Source organism: Calidris pugnax, unplaced genomic scaffold (assembly GCF_001431845.1).
Source record: "Calidris pugnax isolate Ruff unplaced genomic scaffold, ASM143184v1 scaffold225, whole genome shotgun sequence".
Classification (NCBI taxonomy): Eukaryota; Metazoa; Chordata; class Aves; order Charadriiformes; family Scolopacidae; genus Calidris; species Calidris pugnax.
The window spans coordinates 6,912,147-6,932,653 of record NW_015091072.1 but is presented as its reverse complement, the minus strand read 5'-3'; the positions used below and the strand labels follow the sequence as shown (position 1 = coordinate 6,932,653).

Here is a 20,507-nt window from a genome sequence, read left to right as displayed (position 1 = left end):
AGAAAGGCCTAACAGCTCTGTAACCTGGGCACGGGAAACACACCAACACAGGGCAGCATGCCCAGCAAAGGGGCTCCTACAGGGCCTTCCCACTTCTGCCCTGACGTAAGGTGACATCTCACAGGAACATCACTGACACCGCATCGCGGAGATTCAGCACATTGCACGACAGCAGCAAGTGGAAAAGGTCTCCAGATGTATTACAGTTTAACGGAGTCGTCTGTGCAGGAGCAACGATGAGATGTGGATTTCTGCCGAGCGTGGAGGAGTGAGGGGGGTCAGAAACACCTGTGGTTCCTTTGAAATTTTGGGTGCACAGGAATATTCAGCTCTAGTCGTGTCTATTCAGAAGAGAAGTTAAGAAGTGGTGAGGAGGCGCAGCTGTGCTTAGAGGCTTAGGAGTAGCAGTATGTCCGCAAATTAAATATTAATCTCAAGGGCTTCCTTGTGATAGTACCAGTAAGATGTGTTTAGAGAAATTAAGATGAGAGCTGTGTCCTGTGGGCTGCAGCTCTCTGTCTTATGCACAGAGGTTAATGAGTGGGAGGCTTAGATCTCAGGATTGCAGTAACTTCTGTGCTTCGAGTAGCAGTATCTGTTCAAGCTCAGATATTCTCTCTCTCCCTTTTTATGTAGCTGTTGGTGAAACACACTTTAAAACTCTTATGGTGAAAACGGAGAGATGCTCAAAGTTAGCTTCAGTCCTCTGTGATCATCCTGGGAAGGCTGCTGCTCATCAGTATGCAAGGAAATGTCCTTGGATTTCTTTCCTCATATAAGACATGACACTCAAATACTAGGATAGAATGTATGTGGAATGGAGTGACCTCATTTTATGGAACATAACTTCATCTCCTATCCCTATATATGTTAGATTTGGTTTTATAAAAAGAGATTGGTACTTATATAAGTGACAGGAGCAGGTACAGTTGCACTAGAGAGATGAGGGAAGCCAGAGCCGACAAGGGTCAGGTAGGCTCTGCCCTGCACGCCACAGCTCTGCGCAGTCACACCAGCTGCATTACAGATACTGGCTTCTTTCTCCTGAAGGCTTCGAGTCCCTGCCGCACGTCGCGTTGCTGACTGAGGCACACTGGGGGTTTCCTTCATCGCTGCTCAGGTGCTGGGACAGAACTAGGCCCAGACAGCTCTGCAGGTGGAAGAGGCCCCGGCTTCTACAGGTTTCTCCTTGTCCTAGAAAACAAGACACCAATACTGCAAGAGTGAGGATGGGGCTGCTTTGGGAATGCAGTTTGGGGCTCTAGGAATGTAAGGACAGAACCCCTCCCTTTATTTGGTAGAGGAACTAAAGAATATAGGGCTCTACGTCTGTAATGTGACACGGGCATGGCTGGCCACGCTCCAGCCAGCACCAAACTGAGAGCTGCCAAGAGCCCCATCAAAGCACGGAGCTGAAGCGAGTGGAACACAGGAGTTAGTTCTGCCCCTGCAGTGTGTGCACTGTGATTCTGGGCACCAGCTGCACCTTGTGACAGACAGGCTGGCTCAGAGCTAAACTGCCAGACTGCTCTGCCAGACTCCTGAGCAGTGACAGCAGCAGACCTGTCCTGTTCTCCTGCAATATTCCTGCGTTTCTACACTGGCCCTGCCGTCCCAGGCTTCCTTCAAGTAGGACCAACTGGACCAAAAGTCTGGCGCCAAGCTCAGAATGATATTTTGCTGCCTCTGTAGTCTTCATAGCCTGGCAATCTTTGTTCAGGTCTCTCAATCAGGTGGAAAACACTAACCATTGCCTTTGTATTTTTGCTTCTGAAAGAGGTCTGGCAGCAGGAAGAAGGTCCCTAACACTCACGTATGGACTAGCTCACCCTCTGCCCCAGCTGCGGTGTTACAGACCTTGGACAAACCTCCATGGACGTGGGCTGAACTGGCGTGTTTGTGACAAACAGAGGTGACAGTGACATGAATTAGTACCAGAAGCCCTTCTAAACTTCCCCAGGACTGGCCAAAGGAGTGTGTGTGTACCATGTCCCATACATACCTGCTATCGCAGATGGTGTAGAGATGAAGAACAGCCAGCAGGAGGAGGAGGACCAGGAGACTAGCAAGGCTGACGAAACAGTGAAGAAACCATGTATTATTGCCTAAAGAGAAACAGTTGCTCTTTAAGGTGTATCTCACAGACCGTTTATTTGCCCTGTGCCTCTCTCAGGATAGCATCTTCTGGACAATGCTCTCTTTGTGCTCCACTTTGGGGCATGACCAAATGCTGGAATACAGCACCAGGCACAGAACTGGGAATAAAAGACTTCCCTCCGTGCCCTTGATGGAGGACCCTTGTCTTTTGCTGGACAAGCACCAATTAGATCCTCCTCCCCACCCACTCCCAGAGTCCAGCTGCTGACCTTGCATGTGCATCCCAGCACATTTCAGCCCTGATTCTCTCCCAACCAAGTACTTCAGCAAAGTACACGTGGTTGCATGCAATCCTCCAGCAGCATCTTCAACTTCACCACCTAAAGCCTTCACCTACCAGCTAGTCTTGGAAGCTGCTAGGTGGCTCTCAGTCTTCCTGTCACAACCTATATGTAACCAAATAATTAGCAAGACATAATGGTACCGATGGATTGCAATATAGAGATTTAGATGATCATACCATTGACATCTTTGTGTGTCATGAACTTCTGGATAATCCTGCCTTTCCATTCCGCCCTAATGGTGGGAGGGGAAAAGGAAGACCGCTACATTCATCTGCTTTCCTAGAATTTCACAAAGGACTTGACATTCCTGACAGCACGTTTGTTTATCTTTCCGCCTCCTGACAAATTTCTCACTAGAAACTTCAGCTCAGCTGCATGGCTCCTGCTGAAATCCTACCAGGACTGGTGTTTGTCTTAGTGAATGAAGAGAGGGCTAGATGGGGTTTTGAACACTGAATGCACAAAGAAGAGCTTACGTGGAGGACAGGCTATGGACGCACTCCAGTTCCCAGCTGGGTGGGACACAATGCAGGTTGCATTAGTCACTTTGGTGCTGTGTGCTGTGAACTTGCTGAAAACAGTCACTGTCCCATCGTCATGGCCTTCTTCATTGGGGGTGGAGTTGCTCTCTTGGACCCACGAGATCTGGGCAGCCGGTTTCCCTGCCGCTGCTTGGCACACGGGGTTCCCTTGGTCATCACAGGACAGGGTTGGCTTGGGAGGGACTGCAAAGCATCAGGAAGGGGAGATACACGGAGTTAGTTTGCCTCAGTTAGGACAGGACATTCTGGTTCTCTACCCAAAATGAACGGAGTACAAAGAGAGAATAAGGCACATCCCATTACAGTGACATGGGCCAAAGTCACAAGAGACAAAGATAGTGCCTCTTTTTTCCTTCTGGACAACTCTCCCCCGTTCAGGTGAGTTACCACAGCCAGGTATCATTAGAGGAGGTAGGGAATTATGGCAAATGCAGGGCTGAATTAGACTTTTGTCCTAAGCAGCCATTGTACACATGGTTTAAAATGTATCTGAATGCCAGCATAAGAGGAAATGGGTCCATTCTTACTGCCTGGAAGAGGACATCCCATGTTCAGTACAATATCTCAGCACTTGGAAGTGTTAGTTTCACATGCTTTAGTTCTCTTAAATGGGTGTATTAATGATACAGGAGCATATGCAGAATACCCTTTTAGTATATTGGATTAGCATGTCCCCTAGTGCATGGGGAGAGGAGCTTTGTCTCTCCAGGCCCAGACACAGTCCTGGGGAGAACTGTGAAATGAGGAAGGAGTCCCTTACCCAGCACAGTCAGGTGGTATGTCTTGTGGAAATTCCCTTCTGGTGCTACTACTTCACAGGTGTAATTTCCCTCATGGGCTATTTTCACTTGCCGTATCTCGAGGGTAGGATCCCGATCTGGTCTGAATTTCCAGTTTATGCTGTCACTGCAGTTTGTTCTGTCTGTCTTGTTCTGATCAGCCTTGTATCCCAGGGCACAGGGCCCTCCAACCTTGGGACTTATCTTCCATGATACCATAGTTGTATTTGATTTCTGAGGGCAAGTGAACACGGAGCTGTTACCTACTGTTGCTGACACTCTGTCGTTCCCTGAAGGAGAGAAAGAAGGAGAAAGAGGTGTGAGAAGGATCCCAGGGATGTCACTCATAACTTTCAAGTTCTGTCTGTGCTTCACAGAGAAATGCCTGCACTGTTACACGCCAGTGTGAGACCCTCTCAGGACCAGCCCAAGGGCTGCCCCTCTCTTCTTAGGTGGGAATCGATCACCAAATTCATGGTTGCGTTCTCATACATTTGTCCTTGTTTTCACTCCCTCCTTCTATAAGCTCCTCTCCCTTGGACAGTGGTTTAATAATGACTAGAAAGCAGAGTTGGAATGAGCTGCAGAGCCCATCTCTTTGGGGAGATCTCTCAGGTTGCTTTTCCCTCAGCATCACTGCCCAGTACAGCAGGAAAACGAATGTTTTGAGACATTCACCCCACTTTTGTGCTTGATATAACCAGCCCCCCTAATCAGGTCAAGGACAGGTGGCAATTTCTGCCTTGCCACTCCAAAGCCTATATGAACCAGTTTCCCTGATTATAGCAGTGACAGATGACATAGTGCAGAAGTAAGATATTTAACTGGAAAAAACCCCACATTCCTGTTTGCTGTTAGATGCAGATGTTCCCGACAGACTCAAGATCCCTGCCTTGTGACCTGCCACACCAGTCTTAACAAAAACAAACAAGAAATACAACCAAAATTTTGCATAATCAACGTAGGGTAGGGAAGGGTTATAGCTGTATTTTCAGATCCCACGTTTTTGGAATTAGCTTTTCTAAGTGTTTAACTAAGTTTGTAAAGGGGAAAGAACATTCCCATTAACTACTATCAAAACTTTCGTCTGAATGTAGGGTCATAAAATGCCAGTATACTTCATTTGTCAGGACAAGTCATTGATACCTAAGAGTAAAGCTCCATAGGGTGTTCAGACTGATCGGAAAACCTTCCATCAAACAGGTTTTTAATACATCTGTTAATTATCATCAAAAATATCATAGTCCAAGAAAATAGTGATCTGTTTTCATCAAATCACTGAAAAGCCCAAGTTCAACAACTTACTGGCTGACAAGTGAAAAGATCTAGTTGCAGCTAGAAAAGTTTTGATTTGCAGGTTATTGGATCTGCATCAAAAACTTCCTTCAGCAATTTGTAAAGATCCCTTCCCCTTGCCTTTTTTGTTCTCAGAGAAGAACTGAGCAATCATCACTCCAATACACTGCTGTTTCCTCCTCTCCCCTAACAGAGAGTTGGTACCAAAGGACTGTCACTAGTACCTGTAGCTCCTGTGACCGCAGTGATGGTGAGCAGAACAATGGTATACGTGGTCTTCCTGACAACTTTCAAAGTAGTTCTTGCCTTTGGGCATGATGTGGTTTTCTTGCACCATCCACCTTGCTTTGAGCTTCCCATCACCCCCTGCCAGTGATCCTCAGCAGCCAGAGTCACCGCTCTTCCTCTGCTCCTATGGGCCCTGCAGTGCAGCTACAAAGAGCTGGTTCTTCTTCCTAGCACGGAGCTTCCTCTGCTGAGAAATGGTCAACAGAGAGGAAATGCTCTTGTTTTTTGCTTTCTGACCATTGGCCTTTGGTATAGCGTTACTGTGGGAAGACAAACTCTACAGCAGAACTTGCACGAAGTCTAAGCAGTGTGAGTTTTCATTGGTTCTGATCTCACGAGAATTTTATCATTAAGAACTCTGGAGGAAGGATATTCCTAGCTTACTGCTTAAAGGACGCTCAACATATTCCAAAATATCTCTTAAAAAAATTTCTCTTCCTCTCCACTCTGTCCTTCCCCACATGCCTGACAGCTCAGACCTAATTAGAGAGGGGAGGTAGGAAGGTACACTGTACATTTATATTATATGTAACCCTTTTGCTGATAAAAGTACCTTTATAGACAGTTAGGCCAAGGTTGCTTTTTTTTTTTTTTTTGTTGCACCACTGTTTTGTTTGTCTTTCAAACTGTTCTGGTACTATATTCCCCCCAAGTGAATGCTGAAGGTTATTCCAGTGGTGGACAGGGGGATTCTGTTTAGAGCCGGAAGACTCCCTTATTTTTTACAAGATCTTTAAAGAAATTTCCCCAAGCTACTACCGTCCGTCTTCCCATGTGATTAAGACTGCTCTCTTATACCAGCAAACACAAATTCCCTAGATATAAGATTAACATCCCTGGAAATTAATGGACTGAATTGAATTTTATCAGAAAAATGTTAGCCTCCCCAAACTTTGAAGCCACCAAGCTGAAATGTGTTGGTGACTATTTGCCTGTTCTAAGAAAAGAACTCTAACCCCACAACTATTGTCATGGCAGATTTATCTGTTTCCATGACTGTGCCGGAATGTGCCTGGAAGCTCTTCGGTTCTGTGGTCAAATATATGCAAGACATCCACAAGTGGAAGGAACCACTGGGAGGCAGGGAAACAGTGCCATTTAACTGAGAAGAGGCATAGAACCCATCAGTGACTCAGGAAAAGCTGGGGTAAGTTCAAAAAGAAAGTCAGGCAACCTCTGCTCACAGTCCTTGTATTCAGAGAAGCCAGCAGATGCAATGTAATGAAATCTTCATCTCTGCTGGCTGTTGTTGCTGCAGTTATACTTTCCGAAAGTCACTTTGTCAAACAATTTCAGCTACCTGCACCTTGGCCAATGCAGCTTCCGTGTCAGTGCCGTGTGGTTTGGAGGTTAAGCGCAACAACCCTTTCTCATGTTTAGAGGCTGGTCCAAGATGCAAAGATCACATTTAGATCCCTGCAGTGTGAGACATACTGTAATTTCAGCCACAGAATCTGCGAGTGACATAGCTCAGCACTAAATGCTAAAGGCAGCAAGAGATAATAGTCCAAGTCATAAAAACCAGAAGTTTTCAGGTTTAATTGGGAGCAATGCACCCAGGAACCTGAAAGGATCTCGGGTAATTTTAGAAACTAAGACGGGAAATCTCATGATAAATGGAAAGGGAGAATTCCCTACAGCATGTGATGCAACCTAATCCAGTTATCATTGGGGTGAGGCCCAATATTTTCGGGTTTGGAGTTTCTTTTGCTAAAGATTCTGCTTGCTCTCTAATAGTGAAGATGGTGTCTGAAAATCATGTTCATATTTCTTTAGTTAGCCTTTTGGGCTTGAGTCTTTCCATCTAGCCACAGCACAGCAACTTACTGCATAACTGTGAAGAGTGGAAAGGTTGTATATGGGCAATTTGGCAGGGGGAGGGTTGATGGGGTTTATTTTATTTTTTGGAAGCCCAAAGTCTCAGTCTGACACAAGAGGTGGATCCAGACAGCATGGATGGATCCATGGCGACATTGTGGCAAGAGCACCACTGTTGTGCACCAGGCAGCTTATCCAAACAACTGAGCTGCTGGACCTGGTTGGTCTCCATCCATCTCAGGCACAGCCCAGGAGCTGGTGTCCTTCAGTGTTAGATTGTTTCCTCCTCAGCTTGTGTGTTTTGAGACCCTGTTTTACCTGAAGTTGTAGAGTACCATGACCAACTGCACTATATCCTGTTTCCTTTGTGTCGTTTCTCACTTGCTATCTCACTATTTTTAGCCATTCTGCAAGAGCCCTGGTAAGGGGCTCTCTATGTACATCATACCTCTTGCAGAGGGACTTTACCTTCTCCTCCTCCCTCCAGTTACTGATGTACCAAATGCTGGTTTTAGCTGCCCTCCTGGGTGTTGCAGAACATCCTGCCGTGGAGTTGCTCAGTGGTTATTAGTGGCTCAGCCCCAGGTAGAACGCTGTTTTGCAAACATTGGCTTCATGCTGCTGCTGCTGTGCACTTTTGAGGGCTTTTGTCAGGGCCCAGGCTCTAGCTGTGCTTTCCTCTCCATCTCCTGGTCAGAGCAAGCAACAACACTCACCTTGAAAAGTTCATTGGTTTTTGGAGGTTTTTTTTTGAATGATCGACTGTATCACATTCAAAACAAAACATTTTACACTCAGGGATATTCATTGCTGCTTTCTGGTATTGATGTGGTACGTTTGGGTTAATTTATAAGTGGAGTGTTTGTAATTTCTGAACTGGGGCATTTCCTTTTGAGAGTGAAGAGGAAGGCATTTGCTGAAGCTATTACTGGATTTATAAATTATCAAATAAACACTTTGCCTGCATCAGAAATGGTTTTGGGCTAGATCATTAGAGGATCATCTGAGCAAAAATGTAGAGGCAGGGACAGAACAAGACCATTCCCACCAGGTTTTACATCCTAAAACTCAGAACTGTGGCCCATGTGAGCCACCAGTACCCCTGAATTGTGTCACATGATGGCATTTGGACGCTATGCCCAAAAAAAGCTTCAGTATGCTAAAAAGGGCAATCTCAAACTGATGAGATAATATAGTTACATTTCTAGATTATTATTATGAGCAAAGCAAAAGAATGTTGTGGGATCTCAGCCATGCTACGCTAGGATCTTGCATAAGCTGGTACTTTGCTTGGAAATTTTGGTATTTTGCTTGTATATCATTATTTGAGCTTTTTTTTCATGCCACTGCACTGTTTTAAGACAGATACGCATTGTATGAAGGCAGGAGCTCTGCTGATAAACCTGGTTAAGGATGTGGGGTTCAGAAGTGTTCTCACATAGCTTTGTCTGGTATTCTGAATGTCTCCGTAATAAAATCATTGTATGGTATGAGAAATAGCAAGACTGGGGAGGAAACACACGACGCTGTGTTCCTTCTTTACCTTCTTTACATTTGCTCCCACAGACATGAGCCATAGGCAATATGAATATCTAGTGTTTGGCAATAATATACAGAATAGAAAGTAGAGTCTTTTTGGGGGAAACAACAAGCAGGCTTCGATGTTGGTATTTTACCAGCTCTGACCACAGTAACGTGCCGTTTCCAGTCTCCCTGCGGTCTGCCCACACAGAACCAAGACTGCAGTTTGGTCCAGGAGAAAAACAAACACCACCTTCCACTGAAATGCACACTTCTGATCTTCAGGTTTTAGATGTGGGTCTACTGGATGCTCTTTTTTATCCAACCCTTTGATAAAATTAGGCGTGGTCAGAAGGTCCCGTGCCATTTTAATTTGTTCCTGTCACCTATGTAGGTGTCACATTAAAAAGAGAGACTTAATTAGTGGGTAGGGCACTAGCTTGCCAACTGAGCACCTCTACTGACATCACCACGACTGCAGATGTACTGTTAAAACGGGCCAGTGGGTTTCTCTGCTGCCTTCCCTCCTGTCTCTGGCTGGCTGTTTCGGGAGTAGTGTGCTGGAGGACACGTGCCTGGTAAGGGTAGCTACTGTAGGGTAACTCCAAGCTGGCAAGTCTGCTGCCAGCAGCGGTGAGCTGCCTGGGACGCCGAGGCAGAAATACCTACGAGTGCTTGCTCTGTTTCATGTGCCACGGTTTGGCATGGAAATGTGGGAATCTGTCTCCTGGAGTGGTGATGGGCATCATCTCTGGCCAGAGTGGTTTTTCTGTTACTAGATTCACCACACATTTCAATTAAATTACATTACTGCATTAACTCCCTAAAAATATTAGCACTGCTCCTGAAGTAATTCGTGAAAGAGTTATTCTTCTGGTTTTTTTCAATACATTTATTGAAATGGTTATTCACACCACTGAGGGGGACAGGAGAGAGGCCTGCTCTGTAGTTTTCAAACCGATTTGGAACCAAATAAAGGTCATTTGTAGATTTATTTGGGAGCGCTCTTCTAAGTATACGTGTAGCTGCCAGTGGTTGTGGGTTGTCCTGAGCTACGTGCACCTGAACTCCTGTGAAATAAAGCAGATTTTAAGAGAACTTGATTTCCAGGACTAAAGTAGAATAGAGGGGGGGGTTCCCTAGGTTTACACTCTTAGACCAGCTCTCACCAGTAACTGCTTTCACTGTCCTTGCACTCTCACAGCCCGGAAGGCCAGCCATATCCTGGGCTGCATCAAAAGGGAAAGAGAGTCCAACGTAGGGCAACAAAGATGATTAAGGGATTGGAGCACCTTCCTTACGAGGAAAGGCTCAAAGGGCTGGGGCTCTTTAGCCTCGAGAAGAGAAGGTTGAGGGGAGACCTTATCTACGTTTACAAGTTCCTAAAGGGTGGGTTGAAGGATGATGGAGCCGGACTCTTTTCAGTGGTTTCCAGCGATGGGATGAGGGGCAATGCGCACAAGCTGGAACATGGAAAGTTCCATTCAAATACAAGGAAAAACTTCTTTATGGTGAGGGTGACAGAGCCCTGGAACAGGCTGCCCAGGAAGGTTGTGGAGTCCCCTTCTCTGGAGATTTTCAAGACCCACCTGGATGCAGTCCTGAGTGATGTGCTTTGGCCAATCCTGCTTTAGCAGGAGAGTTGGACTAGATGATCTCTAGAGGTCCCTTCCAACTCAAACAATTCCATGACTCCATGAAAAGCAGCACGGCCGGCAGATTGAGGGAGGTGATTCTACCCCTCTGCTCCGCTCTGGTGGGACCCCACCTGGAGTACTGCATCCAGCTTTGGAGACCTCAGCACAAGAAGGACGTGGAACCTGCTGGAGCGGGTCCAGAGGAGGAGATGCTCAGAGGGCTGGAGCACCTCTCCTATGAAGACAGGCTGAGAGAGGTGGGGTTGTTCAGCCTGGAGAAGACAAGGCTCCAGGGAGACATTATAGTGGCTTTGCAGTACCTGAAGGAGCCTACAGGAGAGACGGGGAGGGACTTTTTAGAAGGGCGTGTAGTGATAGGACAAGGGTTAACGGCTTCACACTGGGGCAGAGTAGATTTAGATATTGGGAAGAAACTCTTTCCTGTGAGGGTGGTGAGACACTGGAACAGGTTGCCCAGAGAAGCTGTGGCTGCCCCATCCCTGGAGGTGTTCAAGCCCAGGTTGGACGGGGCTTTGAGCAACCTGGCCTGGTGGGAGGCGTCCCTGCCCATGGGAGGGAGTCAGAACTAGGTGATGTTTAAATCCCTTCCCTCCTAAACCATCCCGTGACTCCGTTGAGCGGACCAGCGGGGTCTCGGGGGCGGAGCAGAGAGCAGCTTCCGTCCCGCCCCGCCGCCTCCCGCCCCGCCGCCCGCCGGGATGCTGCTGCCGCGGGGGCCGCCGCCGCCGCTCTCGGCCCTCTCCCAGGTGCTGCGGCTGGAGCGGAGCCGTCGCATCGGCCTGGTCTTCCCGCTGCAGAAGCTGGCGCGGCACCTGGCTCCCGGCGTGGACACGGAGCGGTTCCGGCTCTTCCAGCCCGGGCTGGCCGCCCTGCAGCAGGCCGAGGCGCTCTTCAGGGCCGGCCGCCATCACGCCGTGCAGTACGTCAGCTCCGCCGTCCGCATGGACCATGTCCCGCCGCCCGCCCTGCCCGAGGTCAGCCGTCCGGGGTCACCGCGGAAACCGCAACGGCGTCGTCGCCGTCCCCGGGGGTGACAAATGAGCGGGAGGGAGCACCCCCCGCGCCTGGAGGCGATGGATGAGGGGTGGCTGTGGAAACACTAACTGCTGTCGCTGCCTCCCCTGCCGCAGGTGTGCTTCATCGGCCGCAGCAACGTGGGCAAGTCATCGCTAATCCGGGCCTTGTTCTCCCTGTCTCCAGAAGTGGAGGTCAGAGTGTCAAAAACTCCGGTAAGTGGCGGTTTTAAACTTCAGGAGCCGGTGCCGGCCTGTATCGGGCGGGAGGAAACTTGGGTGACTTGAAGCGTGAGGAGAAGGTGTCAGCCCTGGTGGCCACCAGCGCAGGGCTCTCTCCAGCAATGGGAAAGGTGGTACAGCTTGGCTCTTCAGCCGGGGCCGGCACACACCAGACACAAGTCACAGGAGCTGAGCAGACCTTTGGGAAGAACCAAACACAGAGACCCATGGAGGTATTTTTAGTCTGTTGTAAAAATAGAGTCATATGGGATCTCTACATGGGTAGGAGACTCAGCAGCTTAAAGCAACAGTAGCATTTTTGCAGCCTTCTTGGGGGAAATTGGGGGTGGCGGGGTACAGTACAAAGATGTTTTGCAAGGCATCTCCTAGTCCCTGCTTAAAGCAACTTTCTGAACCCACCCCCTTCTTTGTTCTTACCCAAATCCTCTCTCCAGGGCCACACCAAGAAGATGAACTTCTTCAAAGTGGGGAAGTACTTTACTCTGGTGGATATGCCAGGATACGGCTACCGTGCCCCACAAGACTTTGTAGAGATGGTGGAGGCTTATCTGCAGGAACGGAGCAAGTAAGAATTAACTGTACCTCCACAGAGCGGTGAAAGCCAGACACCTATCTAAAGTGTAATTAGGTGAAAAAGTGCTGGAGGGGTAGCTGCTTCCCGTCGTAGTATTGATTAGTTCTGATGTCATTTCCCTGGGAACCTCTGTAGTGTCACTCACTCATGCTTAGACCGATCAAAACAGCAGAAAAGCTTGAGATGCCCCTCCGTGCTGACCCTCAGCCCCCATGCATGGTGTCTCTTGGCTCTTCCTTTCCCCAGGTTCAGTGTTACTTGTTCTTCCTTATGAATTTGGAAGTAGCAGAGCAGGCATGAAATAATGGCGCTGATTGCTGTCCCTTATGTTTCTGGCAGCTTGAAGAGGACTTTTCTATTAGTTGATGGTGTAGTAGGACTCCAGAAAACAGATCATATTGCAGTAGAGATGCTGGAAGAGTTTGGGATTCCTTATGTGGTAGGTAATGTGTTATCCTTGTGTTGGTTGTAAGCTACAGATAATCTATAAAGGTGTATGCCCTTTACCTGAGCTTATACAAGTTGTGCTACTGAAGTAGTAGCCATTCCTCCCCTTCATAGTTAATAAAATAGGCCTAAAATGTGTTGAGGGGGGCAAGTGGGATTTAAGGGATTTTTGCTAGATTTATTACACGGACATTTCTTTTTCAGTGCTCAACTTGAGGAGCTTGAAAAGGTCAACTCCTTATGCAGGCTATAAAAGTGTTTTGGTGAACTGTATTATACTATTTTTCCCCTTACGTATGACCCAGAGCTTTCAGCCTGCCTTGCAAGATGATCCAGGACTCTTACAGATGGCCCACGCTAGCAACAAAATATCCTTTTACTCTTTTAATCCTCCTTTTCTGGATCCATGCAGATGGTGTTAACAAAAATTGACCGAGCTTCCAGGGGACTATTGTTAAAGAACGTACTGGAGATCCAGGAGTTTGTAAAGGAGAAAACTCAGGGATGCTTTCCTCAGCTATTCCTGGTCAGGTAAAGCTCTTCTCCATTGCTGACATTTCCTTCCAGGTGATGGCTTGCAGTAGGGCCACCTACCCGAAATGGGTCTGTCTGCTGCAGAGGTGGCACTTCCCTGTGCCCCAGGGATGGAGGGTGGGCTGCTGAGGAGGAAACGCCCCTTTCCTTCTTCCCTCACCTCTGCAAGTGAGCAGAGTCCAGTAGTGCACTGCGGGAAATGAAATTTAAAAATTTAAAAGAGCCAGTGGCTGAGATTGCTGTGCCTTGGAGCAATGCAAGCAGCATCTGGCACTGAACATCCACGCCTTTGTTTCCACAGTTCGCTGGAGTTTTCGGGGGTTCACTTGCTCAGGTGTTTTATAGCCCATGTTACTGGAAACCTGCCTACTGTAGAGGCCAGCTGAAAAGACAGGCTCCTGGTCTGCTTGGCTCATCCAGAACAAAAGGTACCAAAACCAGAAGTTTGGATTTTTGTTGTAAATAACCTGAGGTACTAGAATTTATTTTTGGGTAAACTTGTATAAATTTTTGGATAAATTAGTAGTTGTAAGGCTAAGCTTTTTGTTTAATAAATTCATCAATTCAGGAGGTTTGCACTATGAATGAATGCACAAAATTGTTTTATAAGACCTACATGATTGTGCTAAGGAATAAAAAGCAAAGAGAATCTTCAAAGAGAAGCTGAGTTTAAAACAGCATTTCCCCTCCCTCTGGCTAAATGTTCTACTACTGCATGCCTAAGTTCTGCCATGTTTACGATACTGGAGATGGTCTTATTTTAAAAAAGGCATTTAGTTTAGAAAAGAAAAACTATAGCCCTAACATTAAGCAAACTGTACGTGCCCAGTTGAATCAGTGATCCACAGAGGTTTCCTTCTCTTAGCTTATGTAGCTGGGGCCATAAACTAGCATCTCTGCAACCTGCCTGCTCTGAGGCCATCTAGAGAAATAGCCAACGTGTTTTCTGTGAAGGTGTGCTTGGGACTTTGTTCTATTTTACTTTTCTAACTCCTCTGCATGATGCATTCAATAGGTGCAGTGTGACAGCACGCCCCACCTGCATATGGCAGGTTCTCCCTGTTCCAGGTGGATGAAGGAAAGGACACATCTTTAATGGGAGCTGCGTTTTGATCACTGTTGGCTTGAAACACAGAAGAAGAAATGACTGACACCGAGGGGAACTCTCTCCTGCACTTTAGCATCCATCAGTTCTGCATCTACCTTCTGATTTAAATCCAGCATGAAGTTCTGCTGCTGCACTCGGAGAAATTCACAGAGATGAGACATACTGTCCATTATCTGCATCTGTCCTACCCTGGCAGCTGAACCACAGTACTGATGTCCTGTACGCATTAGGGGTGTTGCAACAGCTGGCAGAACTGTGTCCCACAGCAGCTAAGAGTACCTGAAGTTGGCTCATTACAAGGCACAGAATTGGAAAAAAAAAAAGGACTGCCATCAATAACAGTAGTTGTTACAAAATAATTTACAGTAAAGCTATTAAGTGCCTGTCAAACTGGCACTCGGTCTCGTCATGTTTCAGCATTGCCAAATGTGTGTATGCGGTTGCCAAGGTCACTTACATTAAGTGTTTAAACCTCAAGAAAGGGCAGCTCTTTTGTTAACCTCTCTGAGGTATTGCTAGTGTTTTGTTTCATTATGGAATTTTTTCTAAGATGACATACGAGTATGTTTTCAGCATACGTGTAGGAAGTGGGGTGGGGAACGCAGTAGAAAGATGTGGATCTCTAGATATAAAACCTGTAATTCTCTAATATTTTACCTCTAATCCCAAAGTGCTCCAGAGCAAACCAGCTCACAGGAAGCTTGATCCTGGGGGGAAGTGCAGTAGTATCTAGACAGATGGAACAGGAGCAAGTGAACACTTCAGGAATAATCTTTTCTTAGTATCTTAAAACCAGGATCTTCCAAAAGCATCAGTCTTGCCAAGGGTGACATTTTCAAGGCCTCAGCCTTGACTGAAGAGCCTCTGAAAGTAAGTCTGTATATGTAAAAGGAAGTCCAGTTCTGTTTTCAGTCCCTCTTCAGAGCAAACACTTTACAGTGCTAAGAAGTCTTTTATTAACCACTTTAACACATTAAGTATGTTTGGTAAATCCATTTGTTTGAAATGGCAGCAGACTGAACCGGACCCCGTGATCCTTGTGGGTGTGCACTGTTGCCATGAGGTGTCCTTAGCAGAAGCCACATGGAGCTAGGTCTTACAGCTTCTTACAGCTGTACTAGAAACACTAGAAGGGTACAGTCTTGTAGAACGAGCTTAACCTCTGGACACATCTGGGTTTTCTTCTGTATCAGTCAAAAGATCTTTATTAACAAATGCTTCAAATACTGGAATAACTTGAATTTTCCTCAGCCATCTGCAGGAGGGAACACCACAGTTTTGTTACACGCAGGAGTCAGTGCCCTTGGGTTGTGGTTTAGGCTGGGCTGGCCACTAAAAGATGACAGAGGCTCTCTTTTAAGATAGAAAAAAAACAATTTTCAGTAATTTTACTTTTCAGTTAAGTCTCTTCTCACTGCACCCTGAAATTAATGGTATGCTTTTCAGACAGTGGCTGCTTCTAGAAGTGGTAAGGTCTGATGTTTATAGGTAAAAGAGACTTAAGTGAAAACTAAAATTACTGAAAGGAAAATTCCTTTTTGTTCCTACCTCAAACCAGGACAGGCAAGTAAGGTAGTAAATAACATCAAGTCTTCTCCTTCATTTGAAGATTAAAACTTAAATATAAGTGCCTTCATGGGAGCATGCTTTGGGTAGACAGGTGCCTGATGCACCAGCAGACTTTCTTGCCAAATTCCTCAGGAAGGTGCTGTGTTGCTGAGTGTGGAACCGCGCTTTCTCCTGCCAGGGCCACAAAAGCTCTCCCTTTCTTTTTCCCCACTCATCGGTCAGGGGTGGGCCTGGCAGTGTACTGAAGTAATAGGCACCATTTCAGTTTTAAACACTTTTGATGTCTTAAAGTGTTTGCAGCGTATACACCGCTCTGCAGGCACCGAGCACTATCTTGGAATGCAGCTGTGCAACCCCAGCAGCTGTAGTCTCATCTGGTGCCAGCTCAAGCTGGTACTATGAGCTCCTGGTGAGACAGGACCTAATTATATTTTTTTTTAATGGTCTAAGAGATAATAAAGTCCTAAGTGTTTAGAATTCACATGGGTTACACAGACATTTACTTCCACAAATCCTTTTTCTGGCAGGGTCATCTTCAGTTTCTCCTGACCAGACCCAGGCATCAGCAAAAGTTTTTGTTTTCTTTCCCAAGTCAGGCATGATTTGAAAAGGAAACTCCAGAGTTCATTTGAGATCCTTTTTCCATAAAACCCTGTCATGAAGCTCACTGACTTCTGTGTGACACCCTAGTACTATTTTTCCTAAAATTAAAGTCAGAAATTGAAACCAGTTTCGAGCTTTGATACAGCACACCCACTGTTTTTTGTGTCTGCAGAATAGGCAGATTTATACTCGATGCATGAGAAGTGCACAGGAACTCGGGTTCCAGTCAGAGCTCTGTGCTGTACAGCGTTACACAGACACTAGTGATAGCGACTGATTCCAGGTAAACGATCCACACGCCGCCTTCTCCTTGCAGTCCCCAAACCGTGGGCCAAGGCAAGACCCAACAACCCCCCCACCCCGAGCTGCGGAGCCGGGTCACCTTCCCCCAGGCCGGGCCGGACGGGGCTGTGAGCCGCCTGCTCTGGTGGGAGGCGTCCCTGCCCAGGGAACTGGGTGATCCCTGAGGTCCCTTCGGGCTCTGACCATTCTGTGTCTCCGCGCCCCTGTCCCCGCGGTGCATCAGACCATTCCTCAGGCGGGGTCTGTGTGCGCCGGGCAGGGAAGGGGGCAGCCACCGACCCCCGCACCTGCCAACCAGGATGACGCCTCGCAGTTTTTCCCCTGGAGAAGACACGCTATTACAGACCTACTGACACCAAAGCAGCTGCACAGGACGGCGGCCCCGCTTCGTCCCGGGGAGCGGAGCCGGCGACGGGCAGGGCACGGGGAGGGCCCAGCCGCGGCAGGAGGCGGTGTGAGGAAGCGGAAGCTCCTCCTGGCGGCCCGGAAGCGCCCGGCGGGCGGCGGCGGCCATGGCTGACGAGGAGGAGGACGTGCCGGTGAGTCGGGAGAGCTGGCGGGGATGCTCCGGCCCCGGCGGCACACCGGGGCGGGCGGGGGGAAGGGTTCCGCGGGCGCTGACGGCGGCCTCTCTCTGCTGTGCCCCTGCAGTTCGAAGAAGACGCGGAGGAGGCCGGCGGGGGCCTGGACGGCGGGCAGGGCAAGAGGAAGAGGCTCTTCTCCAAAGAACGTGAGTCGAGGTGGGGCAGGACAGGAGCCCCTGCCCGGCGGGGGGGAGTCCCCAGGGCTGGGGGCGCTCCCTGCGGCTCTGAGGGACGATGTCCTTCCCCCAAACGCAGCTGGAACTCTTGAGGGGCAGCTGTGGGGTTTCAAAACTCGGTTTTCCTTAGCAAAACCGCAGCTTTCGTTCAGTCCCCTTGCTGGAAGAGCAGAAACCTGTCGTGTAGACCCCCACCCAAAAAATACTGCTCGTCACAGAATGGTATGGGGTTGGAAGGGATCTCTGGAGATCATCTAGTCCAACCCCCCTGCCAGAGCAGGTCCACCTAGAGCAGGTTGCACAGGAACTTGTCCAGGTGGGTTCTGAATGTCTCCAGAGATGGAGACTCCACCACCTCTCTGGGCAGCCTGTTCCAGTGCTCTGCCATCCTCAAAGAAGTTCCTCCTTACGTTTAGATGGAACTTCTCATGTTCAAGTTTGTGCCCATTTCCTCTTGTCCTGTCCCTGGGCACCGCTGAGAAAAGACTGGCCCCATCCTCTTTATACCCACTCTTTAAGTATTTATGTGTTGATCAGATCTCCCCTCAGCCTTCTATTCTCCAGACTAAAAAGACCCAAGACCCAAGTTCCTCATAAGAGAGAGGCTGCAGGACCCTAATCATCTTTGTAGTTCTGCATCATCTGAACCTAATAGTCATGCTGTCAGTCACTGTTCATTATTTGGTAGGCTAAATCCATATTTAAAAGGGTCTGTCATCAGATGGCACTTTTCCATACGTACAGCACTGGGCTGTTGTTAGCTTCTGTCTGCCTCCTGATCTCCCATGTGTTTGCTCAAGAACTGTCCTGCCCAAGAGAGAAGGTGCCGCCCTGGTGCAGGGCTGTGTGGGGTGGTAAGCTCCAGCGACACGTGTGCTGCTGCTGACAGCGCTGAATGGAGGAAAGAAGCCTCACCCCGAGTGTTTCTTTCTGCAGTAAGATGCATGATGTATGGATTCGGGGACGACCAGAACCCTTACACAGAATCGGTGGACATTCTTGAGGACCTGGTAATAGAGTTTATCACAGAAATGGTAAGTCAGCTCTAGACAGCGTGGTCAGAACACCTTCAGTAAGTCTTTAATCTTCTGAAGGTTAATTAGACTCAAATACTGCATTATCCCAGGCCAAAAACTCTGATGCCAGTAGGAAAAACTGAATTTAGACTTTGCTCTTCGCAGATTAAGGTAAAATTCATGCATCTTGCTCCATGTGAATTGAGAACAGTATCTGAAGTCCTTAAATGGCCGTTAGATTAGTACTGGTGGTGGGGAAGCACCCAGCTGGCTCTGAGGTTCACTGTGGCATCACCACATGTGCAGCTGACAAAAGACAAGGCTCAGCTTTGAGTTTATTGACTTATTCCAGTGCCTTTACACGATGGGAATGTAGCTCTGCCCTACTGAGGCCTGAAGCCATCCCTCTTCCCAACGTTTGGATACTGTTTGAAAGTTTGTTTTGTGTTTTTTGAAAAAAGTTATTCCTACTGTTTGTGGATCCCCTTTCTTTTGAAAGGTTGGCCTCATCAAAATGCCCTAAATTGTCCTGTGATACAGGCGCTTCACATTGCCTCCAAGTTCTGCCTGATGCTGTTCATCTTCCAGCACTCTGCAGGCTGGGGGTCCTCTGTGTCATCTGGCTTTAGTTCTGATGTCATTACTCTTAGCTCTGTGTAGTGGTGTGTGCTGGGTGTCAGTGACAGGCAGCTGGGGACAGCAGAGCGACACTGAGTCTATGGTTTACTGAGAAGTTCTATTGTGACAGGGATGATGGTGTCCAGATTCTGAAATTGCTTACTTTCTGATTATAAAATGACAGGAAATAAAGTAGAATTGAGAGCTTAAGAAAAAAAAAAATATTAAGGGGCAAAGGAAGCCTACTGACTTTTCCCCTTTTCCTCTAACAGACACACAAGGCCATGTCGATCGGGCGGCAGGGTCGCGTACAGGTGGAGGACATTGTCTTTCTGATCCGCAAGGACCCCCGGAAGTTTGCCAGAGTTAAAGACCTCCTGACTATGAATGAAGAACTGAAACGAGCCCGAAAGGCCTTTGATGAAGCAAACTATGGATCTTGATTCTGCGTGCAGGCTGCACTTGGGCATTACTTGGGCACCTGCTGCCCAAAAGGAAGAAACGTCACGTGTGTTGTTTGGAGGTGTTATTCAGGATGGAGGTCACTGCTGGAATGTCTAACCTCACTCCCAGCCTTTTCTGAAAAGTATTCAAGCAGCTGAATGTTACCTGATTGTACATGGTATACTTACATATTTTTATACCATTTTATGAAATAAGAGCTCTAAAGATTCTTGTAATGGCAGGAAGTCTGTCTGAAGTAGGACTATGTTGAATTGAACATCTAGAGGGCTAACGATGGGTGATTCTCTACAACTTTTTAACTTATTACTAGGTATTCCCATGACAGGAAACCTAGAAGAGGTTTAAATCTTAGTTATCTGGGGAAAGCCTTCAAGGCCAAACTACTAGAAAAGTTCTGCTCTTTGCTCTGTATACTCTTTTAGAATAAAACATGTTAAGTTTGTGCCCATTCCTCATAACTAAACTTACATTGACCAATTCACACAAGGTGCCATAACACAGGTTTTTTTAGCACTTAATTGTTTTTCTGTCCTAGTGGGTAAAGCTCTTGTTTTCTACCAATATTAAGCCTAGGAAATTGGAAGTTAACCTATTCCAGATTTACTTGCACTTACAGACTTTCCCTACCACTGCTCTACAATAAAGCAGATTCCTGATCTTCATTCTGAGAGCTTTTTCGTAGTATTTCCTGGTGATCCTGATCTTGGGACTTAGTTACAAGCAAGAGCCTAGCAGAAAGCACTAACCACACGGCTTGTTCTAACGTTATTCCATTAATAGGTGTTGGGGTAGCTGTGCCTTACGGTGCCAAGCAGGCAGAAATTGCACTTACAGGGTGGTGAGACACTGGAACAGGTTGCCCAGAGAAGCTGTGGACGCCCCATCCCTGGAGGTGTTCAAGGCCAGGCTGG

At 47.5% G+C, this 20,507-nt stretch overlaps 3 protein-coding genes across 3 annotated transcripts; 2 read left to right on the top strand and 1 right to left on the bottom strand.

The window, feature by feature from the left end:
* Positions 1-1,021: 1,021 nt before the first annotated feature.
* LOC106896836 (cell surface glycoprotein CD200 receptor 1-B-like) lies at positions 1,022-5,418 on the bottom strand. The gene is made up of 4 exons (XM_014957095.1): positions 5,283-5,418; positions 3,744-4,052; positions 2,918-3,166; positions 1,022-1,194 (listed from the first exon to the last, which is right to left on the bottom strand). The coding sequence occupies exons 1-4, from the start codon at positions 5,416-5,418 to the stop codon at positions 1,022-1,024; spliced, it is 867 nt and encodes a 288-aa protein (XP_014812581.1).
* A 5,599-nt stretch (positions 5,419-11,017) lies between these two features.
* GTPBP8 (GTP-binding protein 8 (putative)) lies at positions 11,018-14,761 on the top strand. The gene is made up of 7 exons (XM_014957217.1): positions 11,018-11,317; positions 11,474-11,572; positions 12,034-12,164; positions 12,513-12,612; positions 13,033-13,151; positions 13,456-13,582; positions 14,170-14,761. Exons 1-6 carry the CDS (start codon positions 11,042-11,044, stop codon positions 13,538-13,540), a joined length of 810 nt encoding a protein of 269 aa, XP_014812703.1. The 5' UTR covers positions 11,018-11,041; the 3' UTR covers positions 13,541-13,582; positions 14,170-14,761.
* A 2,478-nt stretch (positions 14,762-17,239) lies between these two features.
* TAF13 (TATA-box binding protein associated factor 13) lies at positions 17,240-20,258 on the top strand. The gene is made up of 4 exons (XM_014957218.1): positions 17,240-17,276; positions 17,389-17,467; positions 18,434-18,531; positions 19,404-20,258. The coding sequence occupies exons 1-4, from the start codon at positions 17,250-17,252 to the stop codon at positions 19,572-19,574; spliced, it is 375 nt and encodes a 124-aa protein (XP_014812704.1). The 5' UTR covers positions 17,240-17,249; the 3' UTR covers positions 19,575-20,258.
* Positions 20,259-20,507: the final 249 nt, after the last annotated feature.